General features: G+C 40.4%; 1 protein-coding gene across 2 annotated transcripts in view; it reads left to right on the forward strand.

The window, feature by feature from the left end:
* The window catches only part of VPS41 (VPS41 subunit of HOPS complex), a 2347711-nt gene that overhangs the window by 393471 nt on the left and 1926998 nt on the right, over window positions 1–27242 (forward strand). For both annotated transcript variants that reach the window (XM_044064839.1, XM_044064840.1), the window contains exon 3: window positions 18377–18484. In XM_044064839.1, coding sequence (XP_043920774.1) covers window positions 18377–18484 — 108 coding nt within the window. The remainder of the gene's footprint in view (window positions 1–18376; window positions 18485–27242) is intronic.

Genomic DNA, 27242 nt, shown 5'->3' on the forward strand with positions numbered 1-27242 from the left:
GAAAATACTTGGGTTTTCTTTTTCTTTTTACTATTAAAATGTCTTTCTGCATGTCTAGCATATTCAAGTAAGGCTTGTAACCTACTTGTTCGATGATCTATCATATGCTTCGTAATGAAGCTACTAATAGGTGCAATGCACCCTTTCAAAAATGCATTTTTCAATTGTTGTTCATACGGGGAATCATTCGCTTGATTTTCAGGAACTGTCATGCCACTATGATTGTTAAAGCATTCTAATAATCTGGCATAGTACCCATCTACTGTTTCTTTTTCCTGCTGTATGCATTAATTAATACAAGTCCAATCAGCCCTAGGCTTCCACTTTTCAGAGATTCGGTCTGTCAGACCTTTCACTCTGCCATCCAGTTCTGCGTCAGTATGTGGGAGTGGTCTAAGTTGTGCGTCACGAGGATTCCAGCTGCCACAAATCATGTGTAAATCTGCACCTACAATTTGTCTAACTACTTTTTCTACTTCCTCTCCATTCAAATGGTAACTTTATCTCATACCTTGTAAATCTTCTAAAAACTTCCTAAAATTAACTTTTGGGTGGGGAATACCTTCTGTGGCTTTCCGGATATCTTCCGGTGTCCACGGTCTATAAACTAAAAGAGTCGGATCCTGTCCTGCCTGAGGATTCGGTACTTCTATGAGTGGACATATCTCTTCTTCACTCATAGTTTGTGATGCTCTATTTAACTCATTTAATTCAATTTCTCTCCTCAAGTCGCGTGTTCGAGACCTGGTCTCGATGGGATCCCTGACAAACGGTTGTGCTTTTGCAGTGACAGCTGGGTATAGCGGAGGTGGATCAGTTCGTCCACTCGCTTCATATTCTGGTAACGGAAGTGGAGGGGGCGAAGGAGGGGCCGTCGCTATTACTAAATTATTATCTTCTTTGTCTAAAAACATCGTTTTTGAATTTTTAATTATTTGCTCCCTACGATTTGCTTCCTCAAGCCATCTGTGCGCCTGAGGGACTCCTAATTGTCTCTGCTTTTTTAATTTACCTTTTGCGTCTATTTTTAACTGTTTTACAAGTTTCATAAGTGCGAGTTTATCTAAATTACCCTCTAATTTGTACTTATTGACCCATTTGGTATAATATTTAACATTATCGGAACGCTGTAATTGCATATACTTCGCATCTTCAGTTAGGGGCGTGTCCCGGGAACTTTTTGTGCACTGATTTCCCATTGGTGTCTTAGCTAAGCTGTAAATTGTTACATAACCCTTTCTATCACGTGGTACCACAAATCTACACCTTTTTCACAGTTTATCTAGAATATCTGTCTACCTATTCTGTTTCCCTGATCTATGACAAAAAACAGTAACACCTTCTTCTGTCTCTAATTTGCATAAGCAATTTACCTGACAAAAAAAGAATAGTTCTGTAACTAGTCCCTGATCTTGAAAGAAAAATAAGGTAATTCCTCCTTACCTGACCCTCCATGAGTTGATCCACCGGATCGTTGACTCGTCTTCCAATCCCAGATCAGAAACAGTGGCTGGCCTCTTTCGAACGACAATTCAGTCGGAGGTCTTTCAAAGCAGAAGAGCCGATTTGGCCTCTTCTCCGTACGGATGCATGCCACCGGGCCCAATTCTGACCTAGGTCCAGAGCGAGAGATACGTATTCCAGTCCGAAGGACCAATCTGTCAAAGGAAAAATATTCTTTAAAAATTATCAAAACATGGTAGGTTCAGATTAAGGCACTTTAATCTTGCAGCAAGGAGACAAAAACGTGCTAATACAGAGTTTGTCTAACCAGAAACAGGAAATGCATTCATTTTTATAGGTTATCAAATTAATCCTGTCCTACCATGCTGACGTAACGAATTACCACCTTTTGGTCATCATCTGCTGACCATCTTTCCCATGATTTTCTGCTGATTTAAACAATTTTTATGTGAAACATCCTGAGGAAAACAACATGGCCTTGGTTACTTTCAGTTAGATACTTGTTATGTTACATTCAAGATACTATAGCTAAATCAAACACAATGCTAGCAGTTCATTTCTCTAATAAGCCTTTGTCTAACTTATCTCTAAACTACTGCATCTGCAGAGGTTCCCATCCTCTGAACAAGGCTGTCTGTCTGGAATCATTACATTTATTCAGTGGTATATTGTCTATTCATATGCTTCTGACCTAGCAGATTAACACCTGCTTCTCAAGTACATTTCCACAAGGCATAAACAAGAATATTGCTGTGCTAGCAGTTACTAGGTCAGAGGGCAACTTGCAAGTTTCAGTAAGCATGCTGCAGTTTTAATAAGGCATATTTTTGGTCTCATATGAAACTCAATTTATATAAATCACAGTGCATAAGAAATAGAATGAAAAGCATATTAAAAACACTTGATTATTAATTTGTCATTAAGCATACACATATTAATACATATTTTTCTAACACGCTCCATAGCTTTGCAGACCAGGCTAGTCAGGCTTATAGGGCGATAGTTCCTGGGATCCGTTGTGGCGCCACCTTTGTGGAGCAGGATAACTGTTCCTGTATGCCATTCTTTGGGTACATATCCTGTAGTAAGGCTGAGTTTGAACAGTGACTTTATGTGAGGGTTCAGTTCTTTTTGGAGCTCGTGTAAGACGCAGCCCGGGACACCATCCGGTCCCATTGATGCTGTGTTTTTTGTTTTGGAGAGGGCTGCTTTCACCTGTGTGTCTGTGATGTCTGGGAAACTACATTCTTCTGGGATAGACACTGGCCCTTTTGGGGGGGAAGGAGGGGTAAAGTTTGCACTGAACCTGTCTGCCAGGATGTTGGCAATGTCAGTGGGTTCAGTGTATTTTTTGCCATTTTGCACCAGCTCAGAGCAGATCTGAGAGTTGCCACCTAGATTTTTGATGTAGCTAAAGAAGGCCTTGTGATTAACTTTAGAGTCTTTGACGATTTTTCTTTCAAAGATGGCCTTTGATGATTTTATGAGGGATCGTAGTTTCTTGCTAATACTGATCAGGGATGCCTTCCCTTTTTGGGATTTTTCTCTATCATGTAATAGTTTCCTCCTTTTGTTGTCTAGCTTATTTATGGCCGGGGTCCACCAGACTGGTCTCCTGTTTTTGGAGGAGTGAGTCTTGGTTTTACTTGGGATGGCTCGATCCATGCATTCCTGTAGGTGCTCATAGAATGCATTTGTAAAGGAGTCTGTAGTTTGGGCAGCATTTTCCATTAGCCCGGGGGCTTTGAAGCTTTCCACTTTGGTCTTGAGAGGTGTAAAGTTTGCTTTTGAGAAATTTTTCACAGTGGTTTCCTTGGCTGGGGGTGGGGTCAGGATGTGGATGTCCAGTGTGATTAGTTTATGGTCTGATCTTACCAACGAGGGGTTTACCTCTGGTATGGAACATTTAGCCCCCATGTTGGTGATGACCAGGTCCAATATGTTGTCCCCTCTTGTGGGAGTCGTGACCAGTTGTTCCATGGCGTTTAAGTTTATAAACTCCAGGAATCGTTGGGCAAAGGAGTTGGGACTTGAGTAGTTTTCCCAGTCAATGTTTGGGTAGTTGAAATCACCCAATATCATGGTGTTTGGTGAGACCTTCATATTCTCCAGTGTTCTCAGGAGTGCCGAGTGGGGGTCCTGAGACAAGGTGGGTGATCTGTAGCAAGCTACAAACTGAAAAGCAGTTTTGCCCACTGTTAGTTGCACATGGATGGTCTGCGATGCCTCGTGCAGTGCCACTAACCTGGAGGTGTGGGTATCCTTGATGAAAATGGATACTCCCCCGCCTTTTGTATTTCGGTCTGAGTTCTGGGGCCAAAGTGCATGGCATGAATTATATCCTGGTAGTGCTGGGGTGCTCTCTTGAACCAGGTTTCTGTTACTGCACAGATATCGATTTTCTCCATACTGAGGAGTGTCTCGAGTGCGTGCATCTTGAGGTTTAGACTTCTGGCATTACCCTTAGTTTTTTGTTTCTTGTGTTGTCTATGGAAGTGGGTTTGTCTTGTGAGTCTTGCCTAAAAAAGGCACTATGGGGGTGGCAAGAGCCTTAGCCAGTATTCGAAAGCCTAAGGGTGACAGGTGCAAGCCATTCCTAGTGAAGCAACGTGGCTTGTCGAGTATGTCATCTCAGGCTGACAGACACTGGATCCCCTTTGAATGACACCAATAGCTTAGCCAGTTGTTAAAATTGATAATTTTGTCTTTATACTGTGGCATCATTCTTGGTGAGGGCAAGATGCTACTCAGGGTCAGGGTCATACCGGCCTGGGCTACCTGATCAGAGAGCTCCTCTATGTCTCTTTTCATGTAGTCCAGGGAGGTACGTCTCCGGTCATTCACATCAACATGGACAATGACAGAGTCATATTTGTACTTGCTTTGGAGTGACCTGAGTGTTTGTGTTCTGTGTAGGATCCTGGCACCCAACAGGCAGCTTACAGTGACCCTCTTCTTATTCAGCCTGGTGAGCAGGACGTCAGTGTGCCTGACAATAGAGTCTCCTATTACTAGTGTATTTGGTGTGTTATTTAGCCTTAAGGGCTGTGACTGTGTGGCACACTGACTTTGTGAAGTATGTGATACTTGAATATTGTTGTGGGGTAGCAGTTGCTTGGATGTCTGCTTTGGAAGTCTCTGCTGCTTTGGCAAATTTTTATTTAGAGCCTCCGAATATGTTTTTGTGTGTTTGTGTCTTGTTTGCTGATACGATTGTTCTATGTGAGACTGGTTGTGTGGTGCGAGTGGTTTCCTTCTCCTCCTGACTGACTGTGCCAGTCTTGGGTTGAGAGAGCTCTGCCTCCAGTTTGGCTGTATAGTTGCATCTCTCACATACATTTGAGTTTGTTGGAAGGAGGAGAGGGTTGTCTGTGTACATAAGGCAATTGTAACATTGCCTCAAGATTCCCAGATTCACCAGCTGGACTGGAGAGTATACCTGAAACTGCCCTTTGGACATGCCTGAATAGTTTAAAGAACTGGTTTATTGATTTTCCAGAAGGGACAAATAGCCTTGTACTACTAAATAGTATAAGGGGGTGTAGTGCTATAGTTTGTTAGTGCTTACTTGAGAAGTTTGAGCAAGTGCTGGGCTGTAAAAGGAAGGTTGAGTGCTTGCTTTGAGAGTTTGACTAGTTCTATACGAAAAATTGAAGAGCAGACTTTGTGGAGCCGGGAATAGTTTAAAATGGCTTAAATGGCGCTGCGCGATGTTGCGCGATAAGCAAAACCACGCAAATGCGGGTTTTAAGGCAGGGAGCTTGAAAGAGATAGGAATTAGCCCAAAACAGCCAATAAGCTACTAGTTGCTGGGCTGAGACCACTCCTCCAGGGACAGATAGGCTGCTCAAAGTTCCCCACTCTCACTGGTGAACAGAGAAGCTTCCTCCTATCCAAGTAAGGATATGGGCAACACAGGAACTTATACCACAGCCCAGAATTCGGCAAAACCTGAAATCTGGACTACTCTAGTTTAGAAAAGGTGGGAAACAAAGATTTTTTTTTTTTTTTTGCAGAACAACAGTAACTTACACAAGAAACATTAAGTGGTTTAAACAGGCTAGCGCACTTGAGTGTGTAGCCTACAATAGTTAAACAACACAAAAACAACTTTAAATGACTTTTGAAGTGCAAAAGCAATAAAAAATACAAAAAAACAATGCTTTTTAAATCTTAGATAAGCTAGAAACTCGCTTTTCGGTGAGAAAATGCAGTCGCAGGTAGAAAGGCAGAGAAAAAATACTTAATCTGTTGAAAGTCTCTCTTTTGTCTCTCTGCTGCTTGTAGCACTCTGCAGGACACCACAAGGAGCTGTGCTGAGTTAGATACAAGCGCAAAACCATGCAAATGTGGGTTTTAAGGCAGGGAGCTTGAAAGAGATAGGAATTAGCCCAAAACGGCCAATAAGCTACTAGTTGCTGGGCTGAGACCACTCCTCCAGGGACAGATAGGCTGCTCAAAGTTCCCCACTCTCACTGGTGAACAGAGAAGCTTCCTCCTATCCAAGTAAGGATATGGGCAACACAGGAACTTATACCACAGCCCAGAATTCAGCAAAACCTGAAATCTGGACTACTCTAGTTTAGAAAAGGCGGGAAACAAGGAAATGAAACTAAAAAAGCTATACTGTCTGACAAAAGAAACTACTACCTACAATTCCAGCAGACTCACCATAATAAACCACAAAAGTTCTGGGCGAGTATTAATCAGTTATTACACCCAGGTCAATCCATCACACCAAATCCACAAGGCACAGTCCAGGAGAATCCCAAGCAGACTGCTAATGCCTTTAATACCTTTTTTACTGAGGCCATTCAAACTCTTGCCAGTCAGTTATCTACTCAGAACTTAACTATATCCAACTCTAACCCTAACCCATCCCCTCCATTTCTCTTCCAACCAGTCCCAACAACATATATTCTTACCCTTATGCAAAAACTGAAACCGTGCACTCCTTCAGCAGACCAACTACCAGTTGAATATCTACAAACAGCAGTCAAATCCATTGCCTATCCCATTTCCATTCTCATCAGTAGAACCATCAGTGAAGGACACATCCCTAAAATCTGGAGAGTATCCCATATTATCCTCCTTCACAAGGGTGAGAACTCTACTGAACTCTCCAATTACCGTCCCATAGCCCTACTTTCTCCCTTAGCAAAGATCATGGAAAAATGCATACACAGACAATTGCTAGACCAACTAATCCAAAATAACTTACTTTCAAACTCTCAACATGGTTTCAGACCTTCCCACAGCACTAATACTGCCCTCTTTTCCTTTGCTATTTACAAAAACCGTAACCTCAATATGTTTTCCACTGCACTGTTTATAGATCTGTCTAAGGCATTCAATATGGTAAATCACTAGATACTTATAAATATCCTCAAATCCCTGTCACTAGATGCACTAGCTATAAAATGGTTCCAGTCCTACTTAGATAACAGACAACAGGCTGTACTTTGGCATAACATTCTATCTACCCATCTGCCCGTGAACATTGGTGTTCCTCAAGGGTCCATATTAGGACCTCTCCTGTTTTCTATATTTATCAACGACCTTCACCTAGCAATCCCCCAAGCTACATGCATACAATATGCAGATGATTCCACACTTATATGCTCAGCCACATCTATATCTGAACTTCACTCCCTTACCCAAAATGTGTTTAGCACAGTTGAACAATGGTTTACACAGCGCTGTCTCCTTCTTAACCCCAAAAAAACTAAACTCCTCCTTTTTACTCCTACTTGTAAGTCCCCCCCAATAGACTTCACAATAACATCCAGTAATGGTACTCTCATATCCCCAGATCCAATTACCAAACTACTAGGTATCACCATAGATAACAACCTTAACTTTGACAGCCATATTAACAATACTCTAAAATATGTTAATAGAAAGCTAGGCTCTCTACAGGATCAAACCCTTCCTCTCTCCTGCAGCTAGAATAACTATTGCTCACACCCATCTAATTTCTACTCTCCTCTATGCCTCACCCATATATACTAATCTCTCTAAAAACAACCTTAATAAAATGGAAAACTCCTACAATAACATAGCCAGATTTGCTACAGATAACCCTTTCAGAACCCACCACTGTTTTAATCTAAAGTAGCTAGGATGGCTTGAATTACAAAATCAGCTTAAATTCCACCAGCTGACCATTGCCAATAAAACCCTTTACCAACCTACCAATACCCCTATACTGTCTACCCTCATTACCCCCTGCAACAATCTAAAGACCTTACGATCATCACATAAACGTCTTGTAAATATTTGTAAATCAAACAACAGGGCTTGGGACTCTCTTTTCTCTAATACTGTTGGAAAATCCTGGAACCTTCTTCCTAATGAATATTCCTCTCTTCCCTCTATATCACTCTTTAAAACCAAATTGAAACTTTTCCTCAGAACACACTGGTTGTGCCCCTGTACTAAACCTGACTGATCAACTAGCTCTTCTTACTTGGTTCAACCTACCCTCCTCTTCTCAGTAATCAAGTTCCTTTTCTTAATAACAACTTACCGTGGCCTTCTATACTATTACTTACATCTTCAGAATCTCATTAAGGAGATTACTTTTACAAATATATTGTATAATTTCAGCTCCTACTTTTTTTATGACTATTTGTATACTAATATATTGTATAATTCAGCTGCCATCTTTTTCTTTATGATGTATTGCAACTACATTTTGTATTGTATTAATTGTATCTGTATGTTTTGCACTATGTTATGAACGAATGACCTCTTTTATTATTCTCTGTACTGCACCTGCAATATTCATTATATACATTAATTTTTGTATATGTGATTTTTTTTGGTTCCTCGGAGCTTATCTCCCCGGGCCTCTACTGAAAATGGACATATATCCAGTTAGACTAGCCCGGTCAACAAATTTAAAGTAAAATGTAAAATAAAATAAAAATAAAATAAAATATAGCATATTATTTCATGATTTTGATGAAAGGATGTTATTTTGCTCTTCAGTTTAACAATGAGTATTGCCAATAATTTGAATTTTCACTAGTGCTCAAATTCCCTGTATGTTTTTTAACTTTATTTTTTGATGTTCTTCAACTTTGTAAGAGGTTTATAATTTTAGATGTTAATATACACTTACTGTGTCAGTAAAGTTTACTGAAAAAAGTAGACCTTAAATGAGAGAAGCATACCACCTGCAGCAGGTGGTGGTATAAATGGGGATAAAAGAAAGCCTCTTCTGCCTCTATTTTGGACCTGGCCATTTCGATGCAGGCTTCCCTGCATGTTCCTTCCATACTATGGATGCCCATCATAGTCCTTCATTCTTCAGAGGATGGAGGGAATGGTAGTCCTTTTGACATCATCAAGGTGTCATCCATTAGAGGTAAGCTGTCCTTTTACTACTCTTCATCTCTGAGACTCTGCAGAAGATATGCTGCACGAACAAGCACATTAATTCACCAGCAGTCTCTTCCACACAAAGCATTAATGAAGACATGGTGGTCGATTCCCTCCCCTACACCCATATCTGCCAGACTGTCCTAAATTTAGAGTCATCCTTGAAATGACTGGAATCATAATGGCCTCCCATAAACCTCCACTTCATGCATGCTCATCTAAGAGGAAGCATTCTAGTCTCCTCCTTTTGGATGATCCCTCCAGCTGATGAGATGGCTCGGTCAGCGGTACAGACAGCATGTAAGAACTCTGTTGTGGTGGCTGCAGTGCTAAACAGACTGAACAGGATTCTCTGACCCCTTAAGGACTTGACATATTTGACTGGCACCCTTGAAGTGGATTTTGTTGTTGCTGTGGCTGTCTTAAAGGAGGTTTCTACTTCTCAAAGCCCAACTTTCCATCCGCCAGAAAATGAGTTCTGTGCATTGGACATGCTAGGGATTTGAGTTTATACAGCCTGCCTCTTTACCCTGAGAACAGTAAACTGTAAAGGCACGTATACTGCATTTCCAGGGGGACCTGATTAAAGAGACTCCCTGGACTCTGGAGGTTTTACCAGAAGGGGACCTTAAAACTGAAGTTAGGTCCCAAATGTAATCTCTGTGCTCTGTATCCAATCTGAGCATGTTCTTAGCTTTTAATATCACAGATGGTTGATGCCATGCCTGATTATGGATAACAGAGCTAGGTGATACCTCTTAAGTCCAGTTTCAGCCCTTTAGAAGATACCTTGCATTTTAGACAAGCCTTAAAAGCAGATTTTTAGAAGCAAGAGTGAAGAGGAAAAACTTGCCGCTGTTCTCATCAAGTTGTAGGGTTCCACATCAGATGTTATCCAGGATGCAGGAAAAGTTCACTTCATCTTTGGGTTCTAGTGTCATCCACAGTTTTGGCAACAAAGAATCTGGAAGGGGTTACAAGAGTCGTAGTAACTTCCAGGGTGACAGACAGCTCAAAGATAGTCAACACTGATAAAATAAAAAGCAATTCTGTAGTTCTCCCTCTGCCAGATCGCATTTGTCTCATAAAAACCTTGTCCAACTGCTCTCTTTTGGAAGCAGTTAGGGGGATAGGTCATCAGTTCCCCTTCTTGTCTCTGTGACGGTATTACACAGGACAGTGTTTTCCAGTAGCTACACCATTTGCTTCATACCCCTTCCCAAGCAGCTGTCTCTTCCACTTCCAGCAGGTGTTTTACTTGCTGCTTGAATGTTACAGAAGGTACAGCCAGGCAGATGCACATAGGTGTGTTTGTGATAGTGTGAGCATACCACATTTTCCTCAGTTTGAATGTTGTTTCAGAACATGCACAGAGTAGGTTCTGTTACACTTTTCATATTTGTAATAACTAATGACATAGCTGTCTTTAAGATGCAGACCAAAGAAATCTAAGATTTGAGGATTCGGATAAAAGATCTGTAAACTTCTGTAGCCATTATCTTAGTCCTTTTGAATTTTAACTTTGAACTTTTCCTCAGTGCTTCTTATCCCATTTTGTCTCATTTAATAGATTAATCTATCCTTGTCTTTTTTATTTTGCTGTTTCTGTGTTACTTATAACATTCCCTTACTTACTTTTATTGACTTTCATCTCTCTCTCTCTCTCTTGCTCTGCTGTAAACTATACTAACGTTAAATATTCTTCCTCTTCTCACACCGATATAAATCCAGGTAAGGAAAACTGTTTGCTGCTGCTCTTCATTCATAGCTCTCAACCTTCCGTCTCCAAAACGAGGAACAGTAGCCCTCATAATGTAGAACAAATGGGCAAAATGTTGAACGCTGATTAACGGCTTACTAATAACTTCAACAATGAAGGTCTTAGGATGGTTAAAATATGCTATATTTATCTCCTACTAGTTAATTTAGCTAAACAGCAACATACACCTGATATTGAATGGGTGACAACTAAAGCACAAGTAAGAGGGATTTTTCTTCAGAAAGCCTCGTACTATAAAAAATACAAATTAGAGATGTACAAATGTTAGAGGCTAAAATTAAGACACTAGATCAGGATTTAATCTGGAATTATAACAGACAAACAGAAACGGAATTATTAAAATGTCAAAAAGATCTTTTTTTGATCCAAAATAACAGGTTGACATTTCATGAACATAAAATGCTAGCAAGATATGCTAACCATATTCAAACGCCATCAAGGGCATTAGCTCGAATTATTAACCAATCGAAAACACCCTCTCAAATTCCAGAAATACATTTCAAGAATAAAATATATACAAAATCTGTAGATATTATAAATACCTTTGAACTGATATATTCTCAAATTTATGGTGATCAAAATGAATCACTTATAAATAGGACTAATAATGATTTTTTGCAAAAAATTATTTTTCCGAAAATAGATGATAACTCTCAGGTAGATTTAATTAAACCAATTTTCACTGAAGAAATAATACATACAATCAAAAAATTGAAATCCCATAAAGCGCCAGGCCCTGATGGTCTGACAGCAGAGTTTTATAAAACTTTTTGCGATACTTTTGCTAAAATACTCTCACATATATTTAATTATATAATTAACAATAAAATTAATGACCCTCACTTTAATGCATCAAAAACAATTCTTATACCTAAAGAAAATTCTGATCTTCAAAACCCAGATAATTATAGGCCTATTTCACTTTTAAATATAGATATGAAAATCCTGTCTTCTATTTTAGCTAATAGATTGAAGAAGATAATGGATTTAATAATATCTAATGAACAAGCCGGATTTTTAACTGCTAGACAAACCAGCGACAATACTTTAACACTTCATACTTTAGTTTCTTATGCCAGTCAAAGGAATTTAAATATGTATGCACTTATAATTGATGCACAAAAGGCTTTTGATAGAGTTAACATAAAATTTCTGTTTGATATTTTACCATATTTTAACATACCTCAAGACTTTATCCTAATGTTACAAATATTATATAATAATCCTTATACAACTTTATACATCAATAAAAACTTTTCTAATAGAATACAAATTAAAAACGGAACCCGCCAAGGGTGTCCTTTATCCCCCTTACTATTCAATGTTTATCTAGAACCTCTATTTTTACATATTAAACAAAATATATACCAGAATGCCCCAATACTTTATGGTACTAAAATATCTATGGCTGCTTTTGCTGATGATCTTAATATATACTGTACAACACCAATCTCAGATACCAAAAAGCTTTTAAAAGCTGTGGATGACTTTGCAGTAATGTCTAACTACAAAATAAACCTTAAAAAAAAACAATATATTTCCTTTAAAAACTCCAAAACCCTTTTCACTTTTACCATTGGTAGGCCAAGTAAAATCTGAAGAAAAGATAAAATATTTGGGTATTACTTTTTCCACAGATAACAAAGACTTTTATATCAATAATGTTAAACTGGTTTGGGATCACATACTATCTGACTTAAGGAGATGGAATAATTTGAAATTACCACCATTAGCAAAGGTTTCAATTATTAAAATGAATGTATTACCCAGAATATTATATATCTTCAGATCTACTCAAGTTCTAATCCCTAAGAAGTTCTTTAAACAAATCCATATGGAATCGGCTAAATTCATATGGGAACCAAGGAAAACTAGAATATCATACGATAAATTGATGACTCCGAAAAATAGAGGGGGGCTAGATTTACCCAATTTTGAAACATACTATTTAATAATAAATTCTAACAGAATTTTAAGAATTGCTAATTATGATACATTTAGTAATAAATGGTCACCAAAGTGGTTAATTTTGAATTACACACATGTCGTAAGTCTAAATATTAATCCCAAATCATTACCTTTCTTAAGAAAAGACACGTTTAAATCATATGCTATAATGGAACACATTAAAATATATATAATGTTGATACAAAATCTTTTTCAATCATTAAACCTTATTCAACATATGATGACCTTCCAACCCTTTCATAGGAATCCCAACCTGAAAATTAATAATCAATTAATAGATCTTAAAAAATTTCCACTTATGATTAACTTAACTTTACTTGATATATACCCATATCTTAATTATTCAACTCATGAATTAAGACAGGAAATGAATCTTCCTAAATCTTACTCTGTCATATTGAGACAGATAAAGGAACTTTCCATAAGATACTTTAAAGATTTTAAAGTTAATGATGAGGACTTAACAAAATGCTCAAATTTATAGCAAACTCTTTTACAAGATAGTAAATTTATAACATCTACAACGAAACTGATAAAAGATTTCAAATATCAAAATCTTGTCAAATTATTGGAAAGAAAAAATACCATTGATGGAAGAAATTAAAATATTAAAAGCAATTAACTTAACAATAAAATCAATCTCTCTTCAAAAGTTAACATTTACCCAACTTATGATACTTAATAAGACTTACTATACACGTCTTAGCTTGCATAAATTTAACTCTTAAAAACTCTCCTAAATGCCCATACTGTAAAGATCAAACTGCTGACCTCCTTCACATGTTATGGAGCTGCAAATGTATATATAAACTTTGGAATTCTTTAAAAATTCAACTTCAAAAGATGGGTTACCAAAATTCAACACTTTCTTGGGAATTTATGATTTTGCATATCCCTCCAAATAATTTGTCTAGATCCCAAATGACCATATCCATAAATATCTTTTTGTTAATGAAACTCTACATAGCTACAAATTGGTTGAATCCATCTCAAACTTCATGGGACAACTTTAAGATTTTAGCGATGAAACATATATTAGCCCACAAATTACTAATCAATGATCATAGCAAAAATATAAATAATCCGAAAATATGGGAACAAATTTTCAATATTATATTGGCTTAATGTACCGAACCCAGCTTAACCCCTGGACATATTTACCTTAAAAGGAAAAGTTATCAGAAATTAATTATTACAAGATATTAGGTCTACTGATAATCTTCTTCATATGTTCTTTTTTATTGCTCTTTGTTAACTGATGGAAGCATTCATGTAAATAGTGTATATATGTTGTAGTATTGTTGTTAGAACCATTATTTGGGAATTATCTGTTTTTCTTTTTTGTTTAATGTTGTATGAATAAATGGTAAAACAATAAAGATTTATTATTGAAAAAAAAATGCTATATTTATAAAAACATATCTTAATGAATTAATATGATTTATTTCTATTTACCATGGATATAATATAAAAAATTGCTAACACTGAATGCGGGACAGACCCTTTCAATGTGAAACATTGAGGAGCATGAACTTTTTTTAAGACTCCAAATGAGGTACATTCCTCGTAATCAGGGGCACCTGAGATTTATGTCTTCATTGTACAGATATTGATTTGAGGTAAGCGGTGGTGGTGCTGCGGTAGCGTTGTCGCCTTACAGTTAGACGTTGCCAGTTCGATTCTCAGAGCGTCTTCTGTTTAGCGACATGCGTGAATGGGCATTCCTTCGTTGAAGGTTGTGCGTTAGGCCCGGCAAGCCAGCACGTAAAACTCTACTGCCAATCATTAGCGGACCGGAGTTCCGCTGTGGCGACCCCTAACCGGGAAAAGCCGAAAGACACAAACAAACATACTTATGTTTTTTGTCGCCTGTATATCACTTACTAATTAAGCCATTAAAATGCTTGTTAGACTTACTTAAGTTTGTCAGTATTGTAACCTTTTGTTTGTGGCATTTTGCTACTAGGCTGCCACTGAAAATTATCCCTGCTCAGACATCCTAGTTATGAAAACCTAAAGTGCATGCTTTGCACCCTAGAAAGGGATTTTGTTTGATTTGTGAAACAGCATCATCTGCTTGCCACTGAATTATTGCTACATCAAAAAGTAAAAGTTTTCACTGCACTACTTTACAGTTACTTTTACAGCTCATATTTGTAAGTTAGCTTTCTGTAGCTACCTTACTGACATTTTACTCTGAATATTTTGGAAAGAGCCAAAATACTATAGCTGCTTTTATTTTGCAAATGGATCTTTGTTTGCAAAATTTCACCAAAGTCATCCTATAAAGCAATGTGTTTTGACACCCTTTTGAGTATAAGTACAACCATTTCTGAGATAAAGATCAGAACTAATTGTTCTTATATATGCCTCAACCTTTAAGCACAAGAAATTTGGACCAAGCAAAAAATAATGGGGGGACAAAGACCCAAAATCAGGGATACATTTTTAATATCACTCTTCTAAACTTAGAGTTGCTGGAATAACAGGTTTCATGTAGGCATGCATTGTCTGAAGGACATGAGGTCTAAACCTCGTATGTCTGTCAGTATTTAGTAAAGGGGGGGGGGGCAAGCCGGGGATTTTTGAAAAATAACGGAGCCTGAGCTGAGGCAAAGTTCTAGCTTGGCTCAGAGAGCCCTCTAAAAGCAGAATCACAGCAGCAGCTACATTAAAAATAACTGTGTGTGGAAGTCCAGAAGAGATTATTTAATCAGGAAAACACACTGGCATTTCCAGCATTCATTCATATGAATGAATGCTAATGTTATGTTGATTGCGCTCAACTACCCTCTGTGCTGGGCCCAAGCAACAAGTCTATTGACAATGAAAAATGGGTACAAAGTATAAGAAACACACATATAAGTACGCCACTGTATGCAGTGAAAGAAATGTTGCCTTGGCTAGTGGGAAATGTTTTTTTTTTCTCTGATCTAATGATAGTTTAGTGCACATTAGTTTCACCAGACTTTGCAAGAAATGGTCAAGCAGCCCTACAGGAGAACTTGGATACACTGTTAAACGGGGACTACAAAAGTCATGCTCTCCCAATCTATTTCTGTCACTTAAACAGGCTACTCTCCCTCCAGAGGCATGTACTTTGGAGCAAAGGAAATAAAACACCCTCATCCTAAAAATAAGCAGCAAACCTTCTTTTTTTAAAGACTTGCCTAACTACAATTACTTGCAGTAGTCCACCTCTCCTGTGTAAAACGTATAATCCTGTTCCTTTTCAGCAATGTGTCACTACCCTGTCTGGAATTCCAGCCAACCCCAGTGCTTAGATATGCAGACAGAAAGAATTTTAAGCCTGCAGGATCAGTCTGAATCACCAGACAGTGGTTAATCAAAAACTAAATAAATAAACCTTATTATTGTGGCTTAGCTCATTGTCGGCTCTTTTAACATGTCAGATTTCAAGCCCAAACTTGTAATCAGTCTCGAACTTGGCTAGAGCGGACTCTGGCTTGCCAAGATTTAGTATTTAGTGATTTTACTCCTCAAAAAATATAATTCAGTAATCTGGCCATTCTTTGAAAATCTGGACAGTTGAGTGGGTTACTGAATTATATTTTATACTCATTTTATGAAATGATTGCTTAACCTGAACATTGTCATTGTTTTGTTTCTGATGTTTACAGAATGGCTGTTAATGTATTGAGATCAAAGTATTGCAGACTTAAAAGTAGTAAGCTAGCATTTTGTCTGGAAAAAAACACTACTACCACTTGATCAAAAATTCATTGTTTTCATTATAAACTGATATAATGTCATGGTTATTTTTTTTTTTTACAATACACCAGTTGTAAGTGCTGTTGTTTTTCACATCTTGGATAAGCTTTTCCTATTTTTTGTTGTTTATTTGTTTTGCTTTGGAAAATGTTAGCCTTAAAATCCAGTCTAAAGAAAAGACACGACTGATGGTCATAGATCACAGTGATCCAGTAATATCACATCTGTTGAAAACAAAAGCAGTTATGGGCATGTGCTGTCATTGTTAACAGTGTTGTTGTTCTGAATCAAGCACTAAAACAGTGGATTTGTTTTTTCACAGCACCTGAAGTGTGCATGTTTCATTTGAACATACTAGCATGCATGTTGATGTTCATCGTGCATATAGCTGCAGTAATCACAGATGGGTTCTCTGCCGTCAGGCGGGTCCTCGGTCGGCCGAATTCCAAAGTCTAGGTCCGGCGTCGGTTGTCGTCGCTTTCTTTCCTGACGTCAGTGCGACAGGGGTATATAAGACACAGCCGACGCCATATTCTTCAGTCTTTTTTGCCGCGCGGTGCCCGAAGCAGAAGCAGTTCGCAAGTGCCGGTCGGCCAGCTCCTGAAATTACGAATAATTGTAAACCAAAGTCTTCTTTAAAGCTAAGTACCCCGTTGGGGAAACTTTTCTTGCCTCAGACCGATGTCAGACAAAGTTAACAATTGTATTTCTTGTGGGAAGCAAATACCGCATAAGGATTTCCATTCCCTCTGCATACCTTGTTTAGGCCCAGACCACGACGTCTCGGCCTGCCGCTTTTGCACTACTTTCAATAAACGCACTATTAAGCGTCGGGCGGAGTTCGCCCAGCACTTTTTTGGTAAAACCTTTGATTATAAAATGTCGTTGGATACTCCAACTACCGTTTTATCCAAAAAACGCAAGGACAAAGACCGACACGCGAGGCCCGCGGTCTCCACCGACACCACGCCGAAACCGGCTACACGTGGTCCGGTTCTCAGTGAGGCGCCTACACAGCTCCTGACTACCGACGACACTTCTTTGGCGGTGTCCTCTGTACCCGAGACCGCAGGTTCCTCGGCCCATACCCAGACTACAACCACCTATCTGTCTGCTGTAAATTGATTAGAAACACACTTAAAGTGCACAGAATTAGTTTCCATTTGCACTTTTTCACTGCTTTTAGAGCCACATATTTAGTGAACACATGTACTTTAATACTTTTTTATGTACTTTCCCTCCTTTACAGGAACAAGAGCATATATATGAATGCTAGATTATTCCCATTGTTTTAAAATTTAGAAGTATAGAAAAGGCAGAAACCACTGTTTCTGGCATCTGTCTCCTCCTAGATAGTACACACATAAACAGACAAAATGGTCAACATTTTCTGTTTGTTGTGCACCAATTAACCTTAAATCCAATTTGCTTCTGGTTTAAATGCATAGGAATGTCTTTTGTGTGTGTGTGTGTGTGTGTGTGTGTGTGTGTGTGTCTTTTGGTATGGGGGTGCTTGTGTTATCACTTTAGAATTATTTGCAAATAAAAACTTCTTAGGAAGGAAGCAATTTCTTTCTGTAACCTAACCAGTTAAGTAGTAACTTCCACTTGCCACTGAGTTATTGCTACATCAAAAAGTAGAAGTTTATCATTGTTTTTGGAAGTGTGATGAAGGGAGCATTGAGTAAAGTTAATATCTTATAAGAATGCTTTTGGACTGCTGGAACCTTTACGTGTACAGTAGTTGACTTTTAAAAGTATGCTTGTGTCGTTCCATGTTCTTTTATTGTGCGTTACATAGTTTTGTTAAGGTTTTGAAAATTCATGGATTATGCCTGAAAATGACATCTTCCTGCCTTGTGTGCTTGTATCATTTACAAATCATGACTTCTGGTTAAATACATTGACAGTGGCTAAAAGCTTGTGTCTAGTGCAGGAAGTGAATGTCTAGGAAAGATATTGTAGGCATAATGTCAGTTTTGGAAGCTGACACCAGTGCTGGAAGCTTTGAAAACAACAGACAATATTTTGTTCTTCATTGTTTAGGAAGAAGAAAGTGAAGACGAACCTAAGCTGAAGTATGAGCGGTTGGCAAATGGGGTCACTACAGTTTTGCAGAATGATGCAGCAAGCTGCATGATTGTACATGACAAGGTATGTTTTCATTTTAATTGTGTGGATTTACAGCCTCCAAGCAAGTAAAGAACAAAATATAGCACAGCTGTTTAAATATCAGGCTCCCTCACCCCTCCAGTCCATGATATAGTATCTCTGGGAAAGGGGTAAGATGCAGACCCTCCACCCAGTATACACAGTTCTTTCTAGATGTTTGCTACTTTTAGATCACCTGTAAATGTTTGATACTTTAGACAACAAGACCTACATAGTGCTCCTGCAGTCATTAGATTACTAACAACAATCACTGCAGACGTTTTTTTGTTTCAGCATTTTACTTGGCATTTATGGCTATTGAAAATAACTGGGGTCCCATCTTCCCAAGTTGGTGGTAGCTTCAGTGGATATTAGATATTTCATGACATTTATTAGATAAAGAGTAGGAATGTTTCCTAATGAACTAGACAAATCTCACCTAGTCTGTGTAAATGTCACTCAGGACTACCACAAAAGCAGGCTGTGGTTCTAGCAGGACCAACTTGATCAACAAAAATAAAGTGGTGGACCCTTAATCCCTAAAATATTCTGTATTGAGAAAATTCTAGAAGTGTACACTACTGTCCAACATTTATAGTGATGAGAACTACCCTGAGGTGAGACTAATGTGTGGCCTGGCCTCAAGATACCATTCAGGAAAATAAAAGATGCAAGGTAAAAAATAAATGAGGGCTTAAGGTTATGTCAGATCATTCAACAAAGTCAAGCATTCTTGCTTTGTTCAGCCTATACATTCTGGTGGCCCCCACAGGGGGAGATTACAGTCCCTGTTGATGTTGAGCATTGTCTTAGATGCAAACCCAAGGCATCTATTATTGGGACCACGACCAGCTGGCAGTGGAGGTGTGCTTCCCTACTGATGTCCTTCTATTCCTATGTTGCAGTATTGAAGTTTTGGGATTTCCTGCCCTCAGGCGACTCTTACGTCGGCTCCTATACAAAAGCTTCAGCTTGGCTGTTGCAGCATGTGTGGGACGTCAGACGCAGGGCCATAAACCATGGGCCTTAAATGTGACGTCCTCACGCACAATCCCCAGAACGTTTCAGCCACAGACTACCTATGCATCATACAATCGCTCCTTCACAGACATTGCATCAATAAAGCTAAGTAACCAATTGGTTTACTATTTTTTCTTGATTTGTTATTGCTTAGGCTTGGTTGTTGTAGCCTTTAGCTGATGTCAGATAAGAAAGGAAGGTGCCAGCTACCCCATAAAGACACCCATGATAGGTGTGTTTTTTGCTTAGGCCGGGAACACAATCATTCCGCCTGCTCAATTTGTCAATCATTTGTGCCGAAGATCCTATGCAGCCATCTGGCTGCTTTAAACCTCTACCTAGAAAATCATCGCCTGAAACAGTTAGCCCTTAGAATGGATCCCGCTTCGGAGGGTGCACCCGAACCTCTGCGCAAAAAGGCCAAGGTTCCTAGGCCTTCCTCACCTGCCGTTCCTCTTCCCAGTGCCCCGCCAACTGCCGATCTAGGAGTTGAGGTGCATTCGGTGGATCCGTCGACTTCAACAAAGTCCCTTGAGGAAGCTGTTGCTCAGCTGATGATCGGCACGTCCTCAAAGCTCAGCCAGACACTGACTACTGTCGATGTCGAGGAGGAACCAGTTTTGGTGGTACCTCTGACCAGGATTCAGACTTCGGAAATGGTAACTTCGAAGCCCGATGCCAGGCCGGTCCCTACTTCCTCCCCGGCCAAAAAGAAGCAGAAAACCAAGCATACCTCCCCTCTACGGAAGCCATACCAGATTGTCAGGCCTTTACTTCATCTCTCATGCAAGCCTTTATGGCCCTCAGGCCTTCAGCCTCAGCTCCCACTTCTCTACCTGTACTGAGCCCTAGGATTGCTTCTGCCTCGTCCCTCACACCCATGGCCTCTCAAGTCAGGGCGGAAGAGCATGATTCTTCCTTTTCTTCCTCAGAGGACTCTATTTTCTTATATATCCCAGATTGGTTCTCCCCAGGAATACTCTTCCCCGATGAGGAATCTGTGGAAGGGGATTCTCCACCTGAGGATATTACGATTGGTGAGACCATCACCAAGATGAAAGATTATTTCAAATGGGACTCTTTCCAAATGTCAGACACCCAGAGGAGGTACTTTGAGCCGCTTCAAGTTGAATCACCATCCCCTTCATCTGTCCCTCTGGTTCTACCTGTTTACTTGGATGCCTTTAATTCAGCTTCTAAGGCCCCAGACTCCCAGACTCTGGCCCCTAAGCGTCCTGACGCTTCTATAAAGTGCCAGAGGAGCAAAAATTCCTAGTTAAACCCACCTTGGCAGACCCAGCTGTGATTGCCACCGCTCCTGATAAAGAGTCTAGACTGCTGCCTTCCGCCTCCCTCCTACCCACAGATAAAGGTAGAAAATATATGGATAGGATGGGAAAGAAGGTATACACATTCTCCACCTTTGCTTTCCAAGCCATAAATTATCAGACCCACATGACTAAGTATGCTCTAGACTTAGTGTCTCAAGCCTCCTCTATGCTGGCTTCCTTTCCTGACAGTCCCACTAAGACTGACATTACCTCCAAACTGTCCTTGGCTCAGCAAGTAGCCAGGCACTCCATCAGATGCAGCTGCGATGCTGCAGAAGCATCTGCCCACTCTGCAGCATCTGCTTCTGCCCTCAGGAGGTACTCCTGGTTGATTGCTGAATCTGCCAGAAGATTTCAAGTCCAAGATCTTGGATGCTCCCCTGGATCACAATGTCCTTTTTGGTAAACAATCTGCAGACCTTTTCAAGAATCTGCAGGAAAAAAGTAAAGAATTACAAGACATAAAACATCTGCTGGTGTCTCCCATTCCCAAGTATTATAGGAACTACCCTGCTAAAACCACCTTTGTAAGGTGTAACCCTCCTCAGGCAGCCTCTCCCTCTTCCAGATCTAGAAGAGGGACTAGAAGACCTACCTCGTCCAGACCTACTGCACCACCTCCTCAGCCAAGACAATCCTTTCAGGACAGAGGAGGTCCCAATAATGCGTGACTGCCTTGCCCACCTACCACTATCTGCACTCCTTTCCCATTGTCTCCCCTCTGGCAGTCCATCACCACAGACCAATGGGTCCTATCCATTATTCAGAAAGGTTACTTCCTATCCTGGAAAAAAACTAAAACAGAAAAGGCATTCCATTTTCCCCGAAAAACCCGCATCATCTCCTGCCACATGTTTTGTCAGCCCTACTAAAGCTAGGCACCATACAACCTGTCCCCCCAGGACAGGAAGGAAAGGGATTCTATTCCCACCTCTTCCTGGTCCCCAAAAAGATGGGCCCTGGAGACTCATCTTAGACCTTTCCATTCTAAATCTTCACCTTCAGGTACCATCTTTCAAAATGCTGTCTCTACACAGACTGCTGCCTCTTATCCTAGACAAGGCCTTCATGACCACCCTAGACCTAAAAGAAGCCTACCTGCATATACCCATCAGACCTTCCCACAGACAATTCCTGCATTTCTCTGGACCTTCCTCTCATTCCCAATTTACTGCCTTGCCCTTTGGTTTATCCACTGCCCCCCTGAGTATTTACAAAGTGCCTAGCCCCGGCCATTGCCTTCTGCAGAATCCAGGGAATCCAGATATATCCATACCTTAACGACATCCTAATACTAGCAGAGTCTAGAGACACTCTCTCAAGGCATCTGCACTTCAACATGTCCCTTCTGCAAAATCTGGGGTTCACCATCAACCTCCCAAAGTTCTCCTTGAACCCAGGCCAGGACAAGATTTTCCTAGGCTGCAGAATCAGAATGGATAAAATGAAGGCCTTTCTCCCACAAGACGAGGTTCCATTTTTAACTTCCCACTTCCAGGAAACCCTACACTCCCAAGAAGGTGATGGCAAGGCAATTTCTTCATCTCCTGGGCTTATTGGCAGCAACCATCCCCATGCTACCACTGGCCAAAATGCACATGCGCAAGCTACAGTGGTACCTCAAAAACATTTTGTCTCAACACCTACACCCCTTAGAACAAGTCATTCCCCTCCTTCCCTGTCTAAAGACAGAAATCAGCTGGTGGATCCAGCAAGTCCAACTAAACCTGGGACTTCCACTCCAATTCCCCCAATTGATCAAAAGCGGACTCTCTTACTCTTCAGTGAAAGTGAACCTTTCCGGTATTTCAGCTGCTTGCCCATTGATCCCCCCTTACTAGCCAGGCTTGACGTTAAGCTATTCCTCAAATGGGTCTTACACATGAGACCACCAAAGAAACCTATCCCTCCGCCTTAGGACCTTAACTACATCCTGGAAAAACTAACCCAGCACCCTTTCGAACCGGCTGGGTCTTCCTTCCTGCAGTTGTGTACATGGAGAACTGTCCTTCTGGTGGCTATCACTTCAGCCAGAAGGGTGTCAGAGTTGCAGGCTTTAATGGACTGCCCCCTCTACACCACCTTCCACAAAGACAGAGTCACCCTGCAAACTAATCCTCCTTTATGCCCAAGGTGGTCAATGACTTGTCTCTAAACCAATCTATCCATCTACCCACTTTCTTTCCCTCCCCCACTAATGAAGGGGAGAGGATACTGCACTCCTTGGATGTGCACAGGCAGCTAAGATTCTACCTGGACAAAACCATTAGGAAATCTAAGCAGCTCTTTCTCATTTTTCATCCCAGAGCCCTGGGCAAGGCAGTCTACAAACAAACCCTCGCATGCTGAATCAGGAAAACTATTTGTCTCTGTTACTCCCTCCATGGGAAAAAAACCCCAGTGGGAGTGAAGGCCCATTCCACTAGGGATGTAGCCACCTCCAGGGCTTTCATAAAGGGTCTGGACACGGCATCCATTATGGAAGCAGCCACATGGTCCACTATCCACACTTTCACCAAACATTACAAACTGGACCAAGTCTCCAGAGCATGAACAGGATTTGCCAGGGCAATTCTGCAGGGCTTTGTAGAATCCTCTTCAGCATCCGCCACCCTCTAATCCTCATAAGCTGTGGTACTCTTCCCACAACTAGAATACTGCAACATAGGAATAGAAGGACATAGAATAGTTGTGTAAAATCTTACCATAACTATAGATGTCCTTCTCTTCTATGTTGCAATATTCCTTCGCATCCACCTTACCCCCCAATTCACTCTTTTCCAGTCCCAGCTAATAGCTGGACCTATCTAGGCTACCGTAGGACACCAAAGTCACACACCTGAAAACCACTTGCATTCCTCCTGCTGGGCCTTCTTCTCTACCTGCTGGCCTTTAAGTTCTGAGGATTGTGCGTACAGACGTCACATTTAAGGCCCCTGGTTTATGACTTTGCATCTGACGTCCCACGCACGCTGCAACAGCCAAGCTGAAGCTTTTGTATAGGACAGATGTACGAGTCACCTGAGGGCAGGAAATCCCACAACTAGAACACTGCAACATGGAAGAGAAGTACATCTGTGGTTATGGTAAGATTTTACACAACTATTCTTTCTCCATTGCTGTATGAGGATTAGACCTTTGAGAATTTTTATGAGGAGGTCTGTCCTCATTAACAGGTGGCATAATTCCATCAGATGTCACTACAGCTCATCTGAAACTTCACCAGCTATTGCTTTTTCTTTTTCTTTCTTTCTTTCTGCATATTGCTTGTTTTCGCTTCTGAAACCTTTTTTGGTAGCACTCTTTTCTTCTGGATTTCTAGTTCCTTCCCTATGCCTGCCTCCTCTTTATTCCATTTGTTGTGCATTTTGCTTTATCATTCTGTTTTTCATGCTTGATTATTTTGTAACTGTGTTAACAGATGATGTTTCCAGAGTGAAACGTGCCCAAAAAATAACTTTGTAGCAGGATTCCATCCCAGAACTAGCATGGACAGTGCCTGTGGGAGCAGACGGATATTCACAAATATGAAATCTATCAGAACTTTACCCCTAACACTGCGGGAGTCCCTAAAAGTGAATCAAAGTTTAATTTGTAGAAGGAATCCTTTTCAGCCAAGGCCAGTGCTTCTTCACAGCTGAAGCAGAAACCTTTGATGTCTGCCTCAGAGACTTCAGTCATAAATATCCCTTCATATTACCTTAGATTTCAGAAACTAAAAGTAAAGCAAAATCTTGGCAAAACAAGATCATCTTCTGCAGGTCAACAATTTCAGAACAAAGGAACTGAAGAAGAGGGTAAAGTAAAAAAAAATAAATAAATTTGCTTCCTACAGTGAACTTAAGAGTTGCAATTAGTAAATCACTGGCCAAGATGACCAAATTCCCTAGTTTAATCTCTTGAGTGGACAAAAAGAGGTCTCACAGCTACTTACTCGATTACCACATTCTTCAAGATCTTCTGTACTGCTTCTACCTGAATTTAATTATGCTATTCTTTGGGCTGTGAGGAAGACTGCCTCCTCATTCCCAACAATTTTAATAACAGAGAGACGCCTCTTTTCCATCTTCCAGTAGATCTTTCAGATTTCCCTCATGTGCACCCATGGTATTAGTGCCTGTACTGAGGATGATGACTTTGACTCATGTAATGTCGGTATCGATGATGGGAAGACTAGCCAAACTCAACTCAAAGACCACAAATTTTGGTATCAGTCACTCAGTTGTTGACCACATCACCAGTGTTATGTCAGTGGGCTTGTCACGCCTGACACTGGGAAGTTGACATGTCATATGTGAACTTGGCATGGGTTCTTTTTATGTCGGAGCTTGTCTCTGCATCAGCTTTTGGTCATTACTGCAGATGCCTTTGATGATGAGCAAGATGTCAACATTGTCATTGATATGGACATATCAGGTGCCTCTGCATTTGTCAGCTTTGCTATTTTTCCCATTTTGCATGTCATTTCCTTTCCAGACAGCTGAACACCTTCTGACTGAGTGTGTGACTGCTCTGATCTGTCAGCAAGGCAGAAGATCCAAAGGGCTATGCAGTATCCTGTCATGTCATGGGTTGGGAGGGTGGCCTAATGGTTAAGGTGTTTGCCTTGCAAGCACAAGGTACAGGGTTTGAGTCTCACAAGGGATAATTGGCTAGGCTTAAAATGGCTCACAAGGGCAGTTAGCTTAGTACTAACCTATGAACCTATGAACCTATGATAGTGTTTCTTCTTCCTCAGACCAGTCACTTCCGAAGGTAGCTAGAAACCACCTGTGCAAGATGAAGTACCTAGACTCAGGCATCAAGCCTACAATTCCTCCACCATATGACCCCAAATTTGAAGAGATCTTAGAAATTATGTGAAATGGAAGGGATTGGCCAAAAACCTATTATCCTCCCTGCAAATGACTTTGCAGGAGGTCTTTTGGATTTCTCAACAGATGATCTTGGGTGAGGCCACCGTTTGTGAATATGTTGAAATTAAACACAAATACCACTTGGGACAACCTTTATACTGTGGTTGCTATACCTTGGAAACATGACAGGATTCTGTGGCCTACTGAGGATTAAAATTGCTGGTCAAAGACTCCAGAGCCTCATTCAGTAGCTGCAGTAGCGGCACTTAAAAAAGATTCAGTTGTACATGCTGCATGACTGGATGTTACCCTTGTATGTACAGTGGAATTTAACTGGCCTCTTTGTCTTTGAAAAGGTGGCAAAGCCTGAGGTTGGTTATTCAGTAAGGTGCACATGGCCATTGGATTGAATGCCTTGAAATCATATGGTCCACATAATGAAGAATCTAGGGCTTTCATTCATTTTGGGAAGCAAGTTTATGCATCTTCCATATTTTTATGCTATCAACTACATATCTCATGTTATTTAGTTCTATCCACACCATCTCAATGGTAAGGACAGTAACAGGTCATCTGCTATTTGTAGCTTTACCACAAACGCTGTATTCTAAATTAATATCAATCTTCTCAGTTTTGTGCCTCACTGAGATCAGCATACCAGTCTACTGAGGGCTCAGTCTGAGCTAGCATGAGCCTGGAGAATAGAAAAAAAGCTCACACTTGTTGGCATAATGTGTATCCCTTGTTACCCCTTTCAGAAGCCTTTCCACTGCTGGTTATGAGCAGCTAAGAGAATGTGGCTACAGAATGTCTAAGAGGCATTCATTTCATTCAGCCTGCAGTAGCCTTTAGGCTGTATTGGTTGGGTTTTGCAGACACAACAACTTTGCCCAGGACAGCTTCCCAGCAGCTCCCACACACTTACACTCCCACCTGATTAGTCAGGGAAGGAAAGGGAACATCTGGGAGAAAAAAATCTTTTTTGCTTTCTCTTTACCTCCCCTTGCTCCAGAGGTTTCAAAGAGGCACAGCCCAGAACTTCAGCTCCTTTCTGTCAGATAAGTCCCCTTTGGGGAACCCTTTCCATCAAAGATGATAACTGGTTGGCTTTGCCTGGCAAGCCAGAGAATTTGTCCTGTTGTCAACCTAATTAAGTTCATCTTAGTTGCTGTAAGGGGGAGACGGTGCTTCCTGCTGCACTGCCTTTGATGGTTCCTTAATGATTGAATGATTTCTTATGTAGTAGCCCTCTTGATATATTAACATCATTCCATCAGGACTAGGGAAACCCTATCCCATAGAGCAAACGTGGTCATGCTCTTCATGGCCAACATGAAGACAGTCCATTACATAGCAAGAAAATACTCTAATGATGTTCTTGTTCCCCTCCCTTCTAGACAGTAGAACATAGCAGGATCAACCTCTTTAAGTTTGTCATACCTGTAAAGGCCTGCCTCTCCCAGGTCATACACATACTTTTTGAGTTTCCAGAATCATCTCCCACATTTTGCTTCAGGGGAAGGGCAAACTTACATGTCATTATTTACCTTGTAA

The sequence above is a fragment of the Protopterus annectens genome, chromosome 3.part0 (genome assembly GCF_019279795.1).
Source record: "Protopterus annectens isolate FY-2018-M chromosome 3.part0, PAN1.0, whole genome shotgun sequence".
NCBI lineage: Eukaryota > Metazoa > Chordata > Ceratodontiformes > Protopteridae > Protopterus > Protopterus annectens.